The following is a 17,459-nucleotide window of genomic DNA, read 5'->3' on the forward strand; positions in this document are numbered from 1 at the left end:
TATAGAAATGCTGGTACCACCAACATGTAAATGCTAAATTGAGTTACTGTAATCGAATTATTTGTTGTTGTTTTTTGACACAAAGTGGACATGCAGATCGTTTGGACCAATTGCTGCGTAATTTTTAGTAGGGAAAGATGGAAAGTAGTTAATGTTTAGTAATTTCGCTTACTCGTTGAAACATGTATTAGAGACCAACCAACTTTGCGTGCCAACAAGGCAAGTGCACAGCACACACTGCGTCAGGCTAATAACCGAATTGCGTAAGTCATTTTTGGCGGTTTTGAGTTTTTTTTATAAAATAGGTATTTATGTAATGCTGCGCACCTGTCTGTTAACTCAGATTTTATTTTAAGAATTCCGAAACCCATAAAAATGGAGATTTTGTATGACATGCAAATTTGTTCAATTGTTTCGTCATAATGAATTATCATTGTCAACGCAGACTATTGTGACGTCACATAGGCAAAGTAACCTCGGCGAAGGATTTTCGAGTTTTTGCATCTCAGATTCTAGCTTAGCGCTTATAAATTTGAATTTATGCTATATTATAGGAAGGCGCGCACTTGTGATATTCACTGTCTGAGTCCAATTCACCTTGGTTGGCTACTACATAGGGGTACATGGCTGTTTTATTCTTTATATTTAATCTTAGTCTTATTTCGGTGAGTGTGCAGAGCGTGTTATATTGATGAAATATATATTTTTGAACATAAAAAATATTGTAATTAAAACAGATTAGCTATTTTAGGGATTAGACATCGTAGATACTAAGAATTACATTCGTTTTCGGATTGTTTGGTTTTCAGAATTGGTGCATATAGTCAAGTTGCAAAATTGCGTACGTCCCCCAAGTCATACCACATTTCGCCATTATGACGTCACATGACTGCGTCCGGCTACGATCAAAAAATTGAACTATGGCAAATTATTGACTCTAAATGGCATAGCAATATCATTAGGAAGTTTTTTACGTTTTTCTCGTTTTTCTGCTAAAAATGTCTTACGCAATTCGGTTATTAGCGTGACGCACTGTTAAAAAGCCCCATTTCGGTATGTGTTGTCAATGTAAATATTTTTCGAAGTATTGTTCCTCAAAATTCACACTCCCTTAACACACCCACGCGTTTTCAAACTAAGTTCGCTTTGCAGCCATTTATTTCGGGTTTAACGATGCAGAAAATGAAAAAAAAATACCTAAATAGTAGTAAACTTGATAATTCGGTCTATTAGGTTTTGAATTTGTTTATTTGTGTAATTGCTGTTGTTAGAACACGTCGTGAAAGAATGTCTGCTGGCCAAATTGCTTTGAAATTTTGATTGATTTTTCGCTCGGAGGGTATTACCTTTATTCATTCAAAAAAACAAACATCTGTGGACCCCAAGGGATTCGTTTTTTTGTGTGCGATGACGTCATCAAAATTGAAAATTGCACACCTTGTGGTGGTTCCGCCGTCGCGATCTAGTGATCAGTCAGTGCCGCTAGCCTACTGTCACAGATATTTAAACTTATACTACTTTGTTTTATCTTTGATTTGACAGATTAGAATACCAATTTATTGTTCTAGCAGACAAAAGTACTACTAGATTAGATAAGGTGTCAAAATTACGGTTGCATATCTTATCTGAAACGACAACCAAAAATGCACTTTAAAACAGGGGTGCACAACACGGGGCACGCGTGCCAAATTTGGCACACCAGACGCGACACGCGAACGGTTTTGTAAAAAAAATTTTTATTCATGTCATACAATATAATATCATGTTTATATCAAAAGAAACCTGAACGATCATGTTTGTTTACACATTGCTAGCTTGTGGCCATGTTTTCAGAAGGTAGTTTCTGAAAAAAGAGTCAAACCAAGTTTTCCGACAAAATAACTTGAGTTCTACTGTCGCCTCGAAGAAGAGAAATATTCAGTTTTGGTTGAAAAATGCAAAAATCTGGATTTGTCAATTTGCAAGCACATACAGTTGTAAACAGGCTTTCTCAATCATGAAAATAAACAAATCCCGTTTACTAGATTCAGTGATGCCCATGGCTAATTCTCCCTTGAAGCCCAACATTTCGAATTGGTCCATCAAAAACGAATTCAAATCAGCAGTTTTTCAGAACATTGAATTGTTTCAATGAATAGATAGATATTCGTTATTATGTATTATTATTGAAATTTGTTTGATGTGTGTTGTACGGTAGTTAATTTACAATACCAACGACTGTGCGTGGCACGCGACAAGATTATTTTGACAACTTTGGCACGCGTCCTCATTTGAGTTGTGCACCCCTGCTTTAAAACACCCTAAATCGGAGAAATTAAAACTATGAAATTATTAAATATTGATTCTCGAGAAGCTGGAATTAAAGGAATTGTTTAAATCATTTTTAGCGGTTACGAAATCCCGTCAGGCGGTTATTTCCGCTTATTTAGTGCCCCGTAGTTTCACTCGTCTGTTGACTTCTGTAAATGTGCTTGATATTGGTTTCGGTCACGTAGTTGTATTTCCGATTTTTAATATATAAAGTATTAGGTTAATTTTTAACTTTTTTTCAAGCCGATCTAATGTCAATAAAATTTATAATAAAACATGAGTATAATATTAAGAGGTATGTAAACCACGATGGCGGACACCAGGACGTAGTATGTGTACCAGGTTAGGGTTAGGCCATAATTTTATGTGCAAAAACTACGGGAGTCACTTGGCTAGTCCCCGAACTCGTAATAGAACTAAAATAGGGGAAATTAGAATAAAATTATGGCCCAACCCCAACCTGGTACACATACTACGTTCCGGTGTCCGCCATTTTGGTTCACATACTTCGGGAGTACTCATAGTTAGCTCCAAAACAGCACTGGTATCCTTTACCCGAATTAATTCATATTTGATAACAACAACATCGTGCGCTAAATAATATATTACGAATGGGTTTTACATAATGCATTGAATTGCAGAAAAATGATGCAATATAACATATATATATAATAAACTGCAAGACATATATATTAAAATAGCAAAAACTATTTGAAATTCGACAGATAAATAATAAGAATGCATTTTTATAAAAACCCATATATGCCCAATATATGTTGCCAATAAGGATTTTTGCTAAAATTTAGAATTTCAAATTTTGTATAATTTAAAAGATTAAGGAGGGAATGAAATTTCATTTTGACCTCTCCCCTTTAAATTCCTTCCTTTCTAAACAGACATTGGTTACTTCACCGTTTATTCCATAATTCAATATTTTACCTAGGACCAATTGTTTTTGTTTTTTGAATGTTAGAGATGAAATACCTGAATAGTATTTTGGTTTTGAGGATGCTATTAAAAATATGAATATTCATTGAGATATTGCCAGATAATTTGTTTATGGGCACGAGGGCTTAGTGCAAGTTGGTCTGACTATTTTGGCATGACAGCTTACAATTCTCTACTCTAGAATATGTTCAAGACACAACTTATTCTTCGAACCTCCATAAGACATTTTCCACTAGAAGACTATTTGTGACTATTTGTAAAGAGTGTAGTTTGGAGTGAAAATAAGAAAAACGTCATTGAAGTTCGATACTAATTCAAGGTTGCTAGAACAAGAGCTTCTTCATGAATGAGCACTAATCTAAACTCTAAAACTGTTGAAAAAATGGACAAAAATTACTTCACAATCATAGAAATAACATTGACATTATCCAGATAACCAATATTGTTCAAATCTAATGCTAAAAGATTCAGAATGACGGAAAGCATTAACTTTAATGAACATAATAAACAATAATATTACTTCACTTTTCCATACGTACTCGTAATCTTAAAACAAAATATGCTGCGAGTCTCAGCACAACAAAAAAGATTGCTAGAATCACAAAATCCAGCCAGAGATCATCTTCGTCCACATCCATCTCTTGAAGTACACGAGTTGGATCCTGGAATTGACATCCAACTCCTAGAAAAGATATTAAAGTGTACAATTTATATTTAAATACAGCTGGATTCCACCAAAGTAAAATTGGTACTGGATTTTCTGATTGTGCTCAAGTTGTATAATTAAGTTTTCTCAGATACAACTTGAACGGAAAATGACATGTCATAAAATTTATTATTTAATAATTTCAACGTCTTAACCACCTTTTGAGCTCAAAAACAAATCTGCGTCAGGTGGGTTTGGAAAATCCGGAATATATTTGAACTGCAACTTTTTTTTTGTATTGCGCATTGATAACTGGGACTTACGCATAAAAGTGTTTGTTTAATTTGAAAATTTTCTTTGGGCCATCTTGTCAAACTTAATATGAAATTCTTGAGTGTAAATTACAACGGTAAAATTTTAATACCTATATTGTACGTGCAATGATCAGTAGTTAAAATTAAATGTCACGAAAGAGGAAGCAAAACATCGACTATTAAGGAACTGTCGAGCATGGTATTTTGATATATTATGACTCTATGATCAGCTCTGTAAAAATATTAAATTAGTTTTACACATACAGAAGTTCCAATTTTTTGTTACATAAAATTACATCATTGTAATGTTTACCCTATTCGACGATTTGCATATTATAATGAAATTTAAGAGTTATATGCAAAATGAAATAGCTTTCTAGGTTCAATATACCATCGTACCCAAACTGTGAGTCCCTTGACTAAGTTAGGCCCGGTGTAAAATATACAAGCAATAGCTGATCTCGGTCGTTTTGACCTATACGCAGTGGTACGCTGAATACCACCTTTTCAAAAATTTTAAGGAAGTAAACATAGTGAACAAACAAAATGGGAAAAGCCCTACTCGAATGTTGCGCTATTGTATTTGCTATAGTTACGAAATCGTGTAAAATAGAAGTTTTCAAGCATTGTACTTCATTTTTGTGATCTGTAATCTAATCTATCTGTTCTCCTGTTGGTTTAACTTTAGTCGGACTTTGTTTTTTAACGGTCGACTTGGATGCGCGCCATACACAAACTACAGGGTGCCATGCGAGTGTAACGAACCAGAACATGGTGAATATTTTGTACGAATAGAATAATATCGAAATAGTTTTGATTAAACAGCCCGTCTAGTGATCAGTACTACACAGTAAAATGTATTGCGCTATTGTGTTTGGTAATTGGATAAAACGTTATATATGTTATATATATATATGAGGAAAATGCAAAAAATGAGTTACGTTATATTTGACTTTGAAACGTTCCACAAACAGACAAGCAAAAAACAAATTCAAAGAAATATCAAATTTCCTGCTATGGTTGTAAGATTTGTTTAGTTTCAATTCCAAATTTGTATACGACTTAACAACACAGTGTTGCAATGTTTTCTGTGATGTAATTCCCAAATTTGGTTATGAGGCGAGATAAAGTATTTCGAGTGGAAACTTTGCGTGCGACACGCATGAACAGCGACCACAGTTTTGAATTCCTTCCGAGTAAAAATGTTATATTGACTGTAACTTTGTTTGATATGCATTTGTATCTTCGTGCAAGTACAAACCTAACTCGATAGAAGTTAGTAAAAGATTTTAATATACGAGGACAACTGAGCGGAACGTTCGTCCTCGTTCATATTGAGGACGCAACAAAATTCTAAATCGTACAATCAGGGGATTGTGGTTGTCATAAGTCTGACAAAATCAATATGCTGGTATCCTACCTGATTCATCATTGCACTGTAATTGAGTACGATTTAATCCATATATAGAAATCAAAATTCCTTCGAAGCTATATCGAACGTACGAACTGTAGGAGAGCCATTTTAAGTACCAAGGAATGGTTTCAAATCGAACAAAAAATCCAGAAAACAGTAACACCGGAATGGTAGTAATTGGTCCAACAAAAGTCGCAACCTAAATATATGATTGAATTCTTGAAAAAACTAGTTTTCTAATTCTAGTTTTTATCGTATTATAATAATTGGTTGGTAGTTGCTCCAAACCAAACTTTCCGAATCTTTTGCTTAACCGAATTCACCACGCCAAATTGGAGATTCTGTTCATAACAAATTTTGTCATTACGCCTCCGTGCATGCTTGCGCCGAACTTTGTTATAATTTAAGCCTTAAGATGTGTAATTTGCTTTGAAATTTCAAACAAAAGCGCATCTATCAATAACATATATTTAATATATATATATAGGTATTGATATAACAATATAAAATGCTTATACCTGAAGAGAGGTTGAAGCAGCACCAATGAGAAGTCCACAAGACTGTGCAACAATTGACGTCATTATAAATAGAGCCACAAATAAAAGAAATCTGTCGGCTTCCTTAGGTTGTGACGTCATCCAATAAACGATAGTACAGTAGGCAATAGGAAAAAGCATCTATATAAAAGGCATTGAAAAGTACTAATTACAATTGGATTAGTTAGAGTAATATATATATATATTTGTGCGCCGCCCAGACTTGACTTGACTTTGGGTTAGTCTAACCATGTACATTTCCTCTCGTCATACTATGATCGAAAAGAACTTTGATTTCTGATCTTGATAATGACATGACTCGTGTTAGATTCGTTAAAAAACATTCAATTCTGCTAGGACATATCTAGGGTATGGCAGCCATGGCTCGTGCCCGAAAAGGGGCGAAAACGAGCTAAAAGTTACAATCGTTAAAAATCTTAACAAACTAATTTAAATTTGAAAATAAATAAAACTCATATTTTTACTCAAATAATAACGTAAAAAAATCTCACTCAGTCAACCAACGATCAAGGGGCGCATATTCAAGCTTCGTCATGGGCGCCATTTTACGTAAATACGCCGCTGGTGAAATCAATTCGAAAATAATAATAATAAATTTTGAATAAAAAAATACGATAGCTGACCTGAAATGGAACATCGGCAAGAGTTTTTGCAATATAGTACGATTTCAAACTATACCAGTAATTCATGTGTTCTCGTATAAATACAGACATCTCTAACGGGACTGCAAAAAAAATTAGATGAGACAATTAGAAAAAACGATTCAGTTGTGTATATAACGGTAGAATATTATTTGTCTATATTTATGGCGACAAACTATAGATTGAAAAAGTGTTTAATGTAGTTTAAATGATCTGATATTGAATACTAAGCGAAATAAAAGCTTTTAGCATCTTCAAATCAAAAAACCACCATACATTAAAAATTAAAATATTTTGGTTTACCAAATAACGCAAACGACCGATAAAAAATACTATTTTTACATTATACGTGCTGTAGATTTAAAAGAGTTTTAAATAACAAAACGGCCAGAACATTGAACAAATACACTAATGAATGACGAAGAATTAAATTGACCGATACAAAATGCTCAAGTAATAATTTAGTTTCAACTTTAACCAGACGATGGCGTAAGGGAGTTAGGTTTAATTGGTAAGGTACAGGTACAGACTTGTATAGGTGTGGTAATACCTGATGGAGCAACGATTTAATTTTAATATATTTTTATATAAAGTTTACTTACAAGTTAACACAGTAGGCATGAGAGAAGCAAACATGACAAAAAGTACAGAAAAGAACAAGAATCCAGAATTATTAAGAACTTTGCCGGCATCTTCTCCGATATCCAAGTACAGAAGTCCAATCATCACTCCGATGACAACATGGCTCATCAATCTCAGATGAGTTAACACCTAATACACAAATTTAGTTTGAAATTGATTTGTTTTATTTTATTTATCAAGAAATAAGTAATACAAAAAAAAACGGCGATTGAAGAGTTTATTAAAGTGTTTTTCACATATCAACAACACAATAACAAAACGAACCATAGATCAACTTCGTGTATATATAATAAATATTAGAGTGAAGATGCAGTGAAACTAAATACTCAATTAAAAACTTGCGTCAGCAGATTTTCTATCGAATTTAATAGAAAATTAACCTTACCTGGTCCCGAATTATAGACAGAAATGTTCTCTTGAATAAAACAGAAAACTGAGTCCAACAAGTAGTATAGAATAATTGACATCGATTCAAGTCAATATCAATTTCCTGCAAAAGTAATGCAGTTTTAGATAGCTATTTTGAGAAATATTCGATGAGAACTGCATATCAATCTGTTATAATCAAGCGTATCATATACTATGATAGGTGAGGCATACCATATGACTAAACACCCACTCATTAACTGCTTTAGGATAATAAAAAACAATTTTACACGTGGTGATTAATCAAAATTTATTAGTGCGTGCTCCAATCTTTCTAAAACAAACTATGCGTTACAACATACTGTATTATTGTTCATTTGTCTTGCTGCATCTAATAGAAACTGAGGAGATTCCCGGGCTTTCTCAGTGTATGATGTAGAACTGTTTCTTTTTACCCAGACGTCTTCGTCATCATCTTTTGAAAGTGATACACTGAGATTGTCTTTTGTTGATTTCTAAGGTAAGACGGTTGTATAAAATCATACGTGTGACACAAGAAAATATCTTTGAATATGAAATGAAAAAAGTACATTCGTTTGCACTATCCCGGACCAGGTCATAAAAACAACAGCATCACGGAACAAAACTTATAAAAACTGTACAGGCTACTAAGAACGGGGATAGCTATGTGCCTATACAGTTAAAAAACCAAAATTTAGCTGAAACTGATTTTCCACACCTAAAATATTTATCTAATAAAGTTATGGCCAGTATTCAGAATATAGCAACGGGTTGAATACATTGGTTGAATTCCGGTTAAATACACACACTTGGTTTTACAGCGTTATTGAGTGACTACGTTCCCTGTGTGTGTCTTGGTTTCGATATAGCATCAGTGTCAATTTTCATGTTTTCCGATGCCGCTCGTAAAAATGGGTCAAATATTTTTGTATAAAAACGAAATGGACTGTTTAATTTGCCTAGACCATGCAGGGATGGGCACGATTTTTGGATGAGGGGTCAAAAAATTTTCCCACCTAGACTGGCTGACCATGTAAGTATGACGTAAAGAGTTACATTTTATGAACAGTGTTTACACCAGTGTTACAAAATCAACCGTGGAAAACAATGAACCTCGTGCCAAAACTAAATTTAACCGCAATTTCAACAAATTCCCTGAGCTATTTTGAACTAAAACACTAAAAAAATTCAGGTTGGTTGTGACAGCACCAGGCGGGCCAGATTGAATTACTAAGCGGGCTGGATTTGGCCCGCGGGCCGTACTTTGCCCATGTCTGCCCTAGCCCGATTTTCAACCCAGCTTGCGAGAAAAATGCTATACTCACCTCATCATAACAAACGTCGCTGTAACAATCGCATTTTCCAGCTGCTACCGATTTTACAAGAAGTGGGTTAACTTCGCCATATTCTCCTGATGCGACTTCAATCACTGTTTAGTTTAACAGAAACAATTATATATTTTATTCTCGTGAAAGCAACAACATGAGTTTATCACCAACAATAATAATTAGATATATATTTATATGTATAGTGTATTCACATTGTATTATGGCTTGCAGTATGTGTTTTATCTATTATAAAGATGCGAAAAAATGATCATCTTTCGTTCTCTATTTAGTATAACAAATGCATTCTATACTCATCTAAAGTATAGACATTGAAATAGTTCATATCTATGAGTATATAAACGAATATTTGGGATCTACACAACTCGAGAATTAGATAATAAATCTAACTAACATTGTGTTCATGTCGAATTGACTTGTCACCTTCTCTCCTTTATTAAGTCAGTGAATTTGTTTATTTATTTTATAATCGAGCGTGTACATGAATACCAAAATTTGTTAAAAAATAATAAATTCTCCCTGCGTGACAAAATGTCGCCGGCTTATAGGTTCAAGAAATATGAATTAGAATTTCAAAAGGTTAAGTATTCGGGGACCAGCCCAAAACGTTCTAATTTTATTTTGTGGACAATTTTGAACTTAGCGTACTCTAAACAAAGAAACTTAAAACCTAATATTACCTTCCAATTGAATAATTGATTTTATTCATCAATTTTTATTTTGGAAAGAACATACAATTTAACTGATGTCACAATGTACCATTATGCACTTTTGTTCATGTTTTAAGAAATTGAGAGCGCTGGCTCAGACAGACGGAAATAATAATATTCGAGTTTGGCAATCTTATTGTTGAATTATTTATTACCATAATCAGCTGGGTTGTGGTATTTAGGACACTTCAGACCGTGATCGCGTAGAAAGGGTAGGAGTCCGGGAACAGTTCCTTGATAAATACATTGACCTGCTCCAAGAATGTAAAGCTAAAAATAAAAATAATTATAGTTTAGATTCATTTTTCTTCAAGTTTGAATTTTTTTTCTTCATTTATCTGTATTCAAGCAATATACCAGTAAATTGTTTGGCACTAGCCATAAAGTCTTCTTGTTTGTTCGACAAAGTAGGATTAGGAAATAAAGGTATAAATCTATTTCTTTGATTTTTCACATGTTGTTTCACGGTTATTAAGCGCTGAGGTAATACAACTAACATTGAAATGAGGTATTTGAAAAGATAGAATATACGCCCGGATAAACATGAAATATGATTCACGTAACGAGTATTGTCTATTCGTGCCTTCATATACTCCAGTTAGAAATAAAAATTAATTTAATTATTTTTACTACATTTTGGTAAGTAATTTGGCTGAGAGGTATATGTAGGTGGAAAATTTGATCATCGCATTGCCGCATAAGTACGTTGCAATTTCGAATGAGATATATTATATTAAATTACCAATTAACGAGGAAATTTCAGGCTTCAACTCTTTCACCCCGCCTACACTATACTTAATCGTAACGAAGTAGACGGACGATTTCTGCATTCTACCCCCCCCCCCCCCCCCCCCCTGTGTGTACTGTTCATAAATGACTTAAAAGGATGATTCAATGAAAAATTGATAAACACCTACCTTGTCAAACATTTCGAATAATTTTGCACTAGGTTGGTGAATTGTGCATAAGACAGTTCTTCCACCCATGGCAAGTGATTTCAAAAGTGACAGCACCTGGTAGCTGGAAACGCTATCAAGTCCGCTAAAAAATCAATTCAAATTGAATAGAATTATTCAATATAAACGGTAATTATGACCAAAATGTGATTTGAATGAAAAAATACAAAAAAAAATAAATATTTTAATAATATAAAAATCGCACTATTTGCAGTTATGAAGCTATATAAAAATCACAAATTTTTTTTCCGAATGACAAAAAAACAAATCATGTGATATATATTAGATAATTTTTATATTGAGAATAAATTTATTATTTTGAACCGAACTTGGCTTAATGAATTTTACCCAATATTTAAAAACATTTTTGGTAAGGCAACAAGCACTTATTAAATGAATAAAAAAAATTCTACCCATTATAAATTTCAACTAAAATTTATTTGAATTCAATTGGGTTATTTTCTAAATGCTCCCATTTATCGGTATTGAGAAAGTAAAATATATTAACCGATTGAGAAATTGGTTTTTGAGAAAATTTAATGGACCTACCAACAACCTAACAGCACATAATAAAATATATTTCCTAAGATATCAGTGGAACTTTGCTATACTATAAAATATTAAGTAAAAGTACCTCGTTGGTTCATCAAAGAACATAATCGGTGGGTTGTTGACAAGTTCAAGAGCGATTGCCAATCTTTTTCTTTGTCCTCCTGATAAATCTGAAGTTCTTGTTTTTTTGCACAGCATTAGACCGAGCGTGGTCAGTATTTCGATAACCAAACTTTTCCTTGTTTCAGCACTCGCTGAACGATCAAGTTTTAAATTTGCTGACACCTTGAATAAAATAATACTTGGAAATAAATAAGATGAAATAGGGAGTATATTAATGAAACGATAACTTTTGTGTGATACTATGAATAACCAACTCTAAATTCATATTTTATACATGTCAGCAAGAATGGCAAACAATGCTTATTAAAAAAATCTACAAGCGATCTTAACACGAAATGTATAGAGGCATACTGCAATGTAATTTTTATTGAATTATCAAATTTGTTATTGTGATAAATAAAAATATTTTGTAACCATGTAAACCGTGCCAGGTAATAAATCTCTAGCACATGCTTCATAGATACTGCTACACCCAAGTGACAATTGCTTGGGTGATTACACCTTTCAATATAAAGCAGCCGTTCACATTTTAGCAGCTGGTCGCTCTATCAAGTGCATCAGTCTACCAAGATAATCCCATGCATGCATTATATTTTATTATACTGCGTTTTCTGCTAGCAATCTTAGAGCTCACCATCATTGCTTCTATAACCGTGAGGTGAGGCAGCAACTTATCGTCTTGCATGATGTAGCACGACATCTTGCGAAACGATCTGGAGTCGCGTGGTTTCCCATTAACCGATACTTCACCCTTCATACCTCGTTCTCTGGGATGATAAAATAGTGTGTTTGAGAAAATAATTTTGAGGAAGTAAAAAATGGCTTTAAAAGTCATGAAAAATTGTTGTGTGATCCAAAAAATTATTTTACGTTTCATGGAAAAACAAAACCTAAATTTATTGGTCATAATGCCATTAAAATGTCTATATATAAGTAAATGAAATACATTTTCATTGCAAATGAGTGAAGTTATATATAGAACTAAATCATGACAAATCGTAGCCTACCTGTATCCGGCCAATATATGCATCAGAGATGATTTTCCAGCCCCAGAAGGTCCCAAAATACCAATGAATTCTTTTGACTTGAAGTTACCATGTAGACATTTTAGTATTGTCTTGTTGCCTGAAAGGAGCTTAAAGTTGTTAGCATAGAAATAAGTACACATTCTGTGTTGTTTAACTTATCAGATGAAATGTGGAAAATGTAGTCAGCATTAAGTTCAATAGTTAAGCACCATTAGTAAAATTTTGGTTGCAGAAGTTGCAGCTTACCGCTATAAGCAATTACGAATAGCAATACGTACAGAGCCGCATGGTAAGATTATTACTTGCGCATAATATGCCAGCTTTTGTAAATTTCGAATCAAGCTATTATTGGACTCATAGTGAAGCAAATACTCGCGGTGGAAATACATTTCTGCATATGTACAACAATATCGGAAGTTACTCATCACAATCAGGAAACATTTTGAAAGTTATTCTTTCATTCTACCGTGTACTGATTTCCATCAAATCAAACGAACTTGTTTTATAGATTAATTGCACACAAACCAGCGATAAACAAATTATGACATAAGGAATTTATTTAAGATTAATAGTTACTCAAACACAATGATTCTAAAATTGCCTTTGTGCAAAAATAGGCAAACTATACAAAGTGCTGATTAAATTTAGAAATTATCTTTCTTGTTTTGTGGCCATGAATAATCATATAATAGTAATGAAATATTAAATGCGATCGTAGGTTCGAATGAGCTGAAGGCCATGTATACCCCAACATCACGTAAGAAACTTTGGTTTATGCCATCGTTGAAAATATCAGCAGTAGTGAAAAATTGGAACATCATTTGCACTATTATTTTGATTTATATCATATCATTTTTTGATTTATGTACATTTGTATGAGTCAACTGAAATCGTATATTCATAATCAGCGGACGCTCATATTTATGGCGATGGTATGATGATGATCCACAAATATATACCTGAAAAATCGACAATAAATTATACGTCAAATTAGATATGCCTCATTCTCTAAATGAAATTTTTCAGTAATTTTTGTACTTTGTTTATTATTATACCTGAAAACGGCGTCTTTGTTGAAATGGGATATAAATATACAAGATTACGATATTGATTTTGACTATCAGAGGTTACTAACGTTCGTTGCCTCGTAGTAACCTCGAGTCACATGGGAAAATAACAGCAATTTTGAAATTACCCATGAGAGATAACAGCGTTTTAAAATATTCTTGAATGGTGCTTTAAATTCCGATAGAATAGAAATTCACAAAAATCTTTTAAATATGTATAAAACCTTTTGAAGGAATTAGATGAATGGGACCATGCAAAACTCAATTTGCTTGAACCACTTAAACACAAAATATACGCATTTCATCAATTTACTACAATAATTTGAAAAAATCTGAAGGGTAACATGGAAACGCTTTAACAAATTGATACCAAAAATATATTACTTATATTGAAATAGGATATATAAATTCAACAGTGTGAGAGTGTATTCGAATCAGATATCAAAATTAAAACTCATATCAAAATCGATAAAAAAACTCATTAAATTTATCCGGCACAGTTAATTGACTTGCATTATCGATTTAATTAATAAAAATATTTGTAATAAGGCAATGTGGGAATGCCATAGAGTAGAAAGGTTACTTTCATACAGTGAACGAGAGTACCCCACCGTCTGAGATGAAGTCTTTCTCATCTATTATTCTAATTTTTCAACAAGAATACTTTTATTTTAGTGACTCGAATACCATCAAGGAAAGTGTATATATACAAAAGGCGTACGACACTTGCTATATCGGTATGACAATCACTCAAAATTCACTAAACCTTAAAATTATAGTTGCAGTAAAACAAAAATGATGGAATTTGTAGAAAACTAATCTAACGTTAGACATGACATTTACTTTGTCACCGTCAGAAGTACGAACGAGACAATAATGTCCAACTATAATGATACCAAGGTTAAAGGTCATAATGAGACTATTAATTAAAAAAAGCAGTAATTTTTTTTTGGGGGGGGGGGGGGGGGATATCGGGCCGGTAGGATAAAATTGAAATACCTAAAAGTAATAGCCTTCTAACGACGACTTTCTTAGCACAGCCTATTTTTCACACTAACAATAACAATGATGTAGCGAAACAATCCCCTTTGTGCCTCACAAACCCGAATTATTTTCTGCTTATCGTCCGGCATTCACTTCGGGTTCATGTGGATAAGTTTCTTAGTCTTTGCTCTACTCATCCTAAAACCTTCCGTGGCGTTGATAGCCACACCGAAATGAATAATGTAGGTAGTTTACAGGGCGCCAAGGTTCACTTGTAGATCGATATGAAATTGCTTCAATGTTAGAATTTGTCACAAAACAGACTTTAATTTATGAAATAAAACTACGATTCAAATATTTATTTCGATTGATATAACATGTGATTCTTCATTTTTATAAAAAGTTCCCAATCTGTACATATGCTATGTTGCAATTTTGCTGACATTCCAAAGCTTTTGTTATATTATTAATTATTATAATATTAATAACGGTACGACAAATAGTGATTTATAATCCTCGGTAACATACTAATTGCATCTGTGATAAGTTATTAGGAAAGCACAACCATTGCCACTGTTGGGTACCTTGGAAGATGCTTCAATATACTTACTGACAATTTTTACATGTTTTGATAGAAGCGTGCTATTTCTGTGTCATCTTCGTCTAAGACCACACGCAAGATATCCAACTGGGCACAAAGTAATAATGGAATAATTCATATTCAAGTTTCCGTGAGCCACGAAGTAAATATAAAACGCCCACAGTATATGTTTTGTGCCACGTTTCCTGATTTTATTTTCTACATTCTTTTGTACAGAAACTGCTGTTAATTCTATAAACTTTTACACAATTATGTGATCTGGTGTTTGTCAAATATTGATGTTATAGACACAATTTATTTGACATTATAGTGTGTATTAGTGGCATTTACAAATTCTTAACAGGCTAAATAAATTTACGTTTGGCGCTCAATCTTTCTGTCTATAATATAAAATACATTCCCTATAGTCTTGTTATTACGTGTTTGCAACCTTTTAATCGATTTCTTCCGAATTAATGGAATTGACTCGCATTATTTTGTCATTTCCCTTCATATACAATTAGATGATTCGATAATTATGACTTGCGGCTCCTGATTTTGCCAGCAGGGGTTGGAAAAACACACCCACTGAAGCTACAAAAACAGCGATATTTTTCAGGAAAGATTCTGCGGTAAGCGATGGGGGAATTTCAGAATGACACCGGCAATGACAGTAGAGGGTGATAATAAGAAATCGATTTAACTGCACCGTCGTACTGAAAGTCGTAATCTAGAATCTAGATCAGGTAATGCTGGAAATATCCCCACCGTAACCTCGCACAATAAATAAAATTTGAACAACATCTTAGCCTACTAATGTTTGAGTTTTTAAATGGTTCTTCTGAAGTTTGATATTAAAAATTCAATCAGTTGGATTTCTAGTACTTCATAAATAAGATGAAGGATGTGCTGCGACCTATACAACGATAACCACTATGATATCCAATAAGTTGTTTAATGAGCTCCTAAATATTGACATTTTGATTACTCTAATATGCAGGATATAAAAACAATATTATATGTTTACCAACCTCTATTTCTGAAAATGGATCCTTCTCTGACGGAATAGCTAAGATTGGAAAATTTGATCTCAACTGGTTTCAGTTTGGGTAGATTGCAAAATTTTTGTGTATCTGATATCTTGTTTTCAATCTGAAATAATATGCATTGTACAAAAACTTTTTCTCCCGTTTTTATAAATTTTTATAACATACAATCGTAACTTCTATCAGCATTATATCATAATTTTCTACTGTGGAGAATTTGAGGAATTTTACTCGAAGACTTGCCAGATATTACTTCATAAACGTCATCCCACGCGTGAAATTTTAAAATTGAACAAATTTACATACTCTGTGACAAATTATTGACGATAAATAGGTCGTTTTATTTCAATATTTATGCTCAACATTTGAAATAGAAAGATGATGAGATCAAAATTGGAATGCGGAAGGACACAGGGCATGTAGTTTAAAAACAGAACACTCGAATCTAGTTTAAAAAAGTATGCCAGGAAGTATACTCTGCTAACAACGCCATTTCTGTTAATTACCAACTTTGATATTTTGGACTTCAACTGATTAAATAAAAAAAATGTTTTCTGGTTTGAATTTTAAAAAAGTAATTCTAAATAAAATCCCAAACAACGAAACAATCTAGTATCTATACAATTGACATTATCTGCTTGTCATTTATACCTTTTTAATCAGATGTCTGTTTAGTTTAGCAGGATTAGTTTGTCTTGGTTCCAAAAGTGGTCGTCCATAATTTTCGGACGTATTTCTTTGCACATGGAATGTGACGCCAGTAACGTCGTTGAGAGAAGACAGAGAAACAACGCCAGAGCCTAGACTCAGCTCATGTTTCGGACTTTCATGACCTTCGCTGGCAATCTTTTCATTTGACTGTAATACGTGTGACATCACTTCTTATTACTTGGAAATCTTTATACTATCTAATTGCATAACATACCTGTATTTTTGCACCTAGAAATGACACAAAAAAGTTGTTTTAAATTAACTGCGTTGTTAGGAGTCAACATATAGAAATCACCAGTCTCCCAATATGAATACGCAATCAAAGCACTATTCTTACCAAAAATGGTATTGCAAATATAGATATGTTTAGGTCCTCTTTTGCTTTGTTACACCTACAACGAAATTTCATTTTTTTTTCAAATCTTCTGAATATTGATCAATATTAGACAGAAAAATCATAATATATGACAAATCTACTATGTGAAGTGTTCGTATCA

At 33.1% G+C, this 17,459-nt stretch overlaps 1 protein-coding gene across 1 annotated transcript; it reads right to left on the bottom strand.

Moving 5' to 3' along the window:
- Positions 1 to 2,133: 2,133 nt before the first annotated feature.
- LOC120335858 (ATP-binding cassette subfamily G member 4-like) lies at positions 2,134 to 17,186 on the bottom strand. Its single transcript, XM_039403476.2, has 15 exons — positions 16,903 to 17,186; positions 16,237 to 16,357; positions 12,554 to 12,671; positions 12,181 to 12,313; positions 11,506 to 11,708; positions 10,833 to 10,956; positions 10,071 to 10,185; positions 9,185 to 9,288; positions 8,201 to 8,353; positions 7,858 to 7,962; positions 7,433 to 7,601; positions 6,813 to 6,913; positions 6,151 to 6,309; positions 5,639 to 5,831; positions 2,134 to 3,940 (listed from the first exon to the last, which is right to left on the bottom strand). Exons 1-15 carry the CDS (start codon positions 17,125 to 17,127, stop codon positions 3,780 to 3,782), a joined length of 2,184 nt encoding a protein of 727 aa, XP_039259410.2. The 5' UTR covers positions 17,128 to 17,186; the 3' UTR covers positions 2,134 to 3,779.
- Between the last annotated feature and the right edge of the window lie 273 nt (positions 17,187 to 17,459).

The sequence above is a fragment of the Styela clava genome, chromosome 2 (genome assembly GCF_964204865.1).
Source record: "Styela clava chromosome 2, kaStyClav1.hap1.2, whole genome shotgun sequence".
NCBI lineage: Eukaryota > Metazoa > Chordata > Ascidiacea > Stolidobranchia > Styelidae > Styela > Styela clava.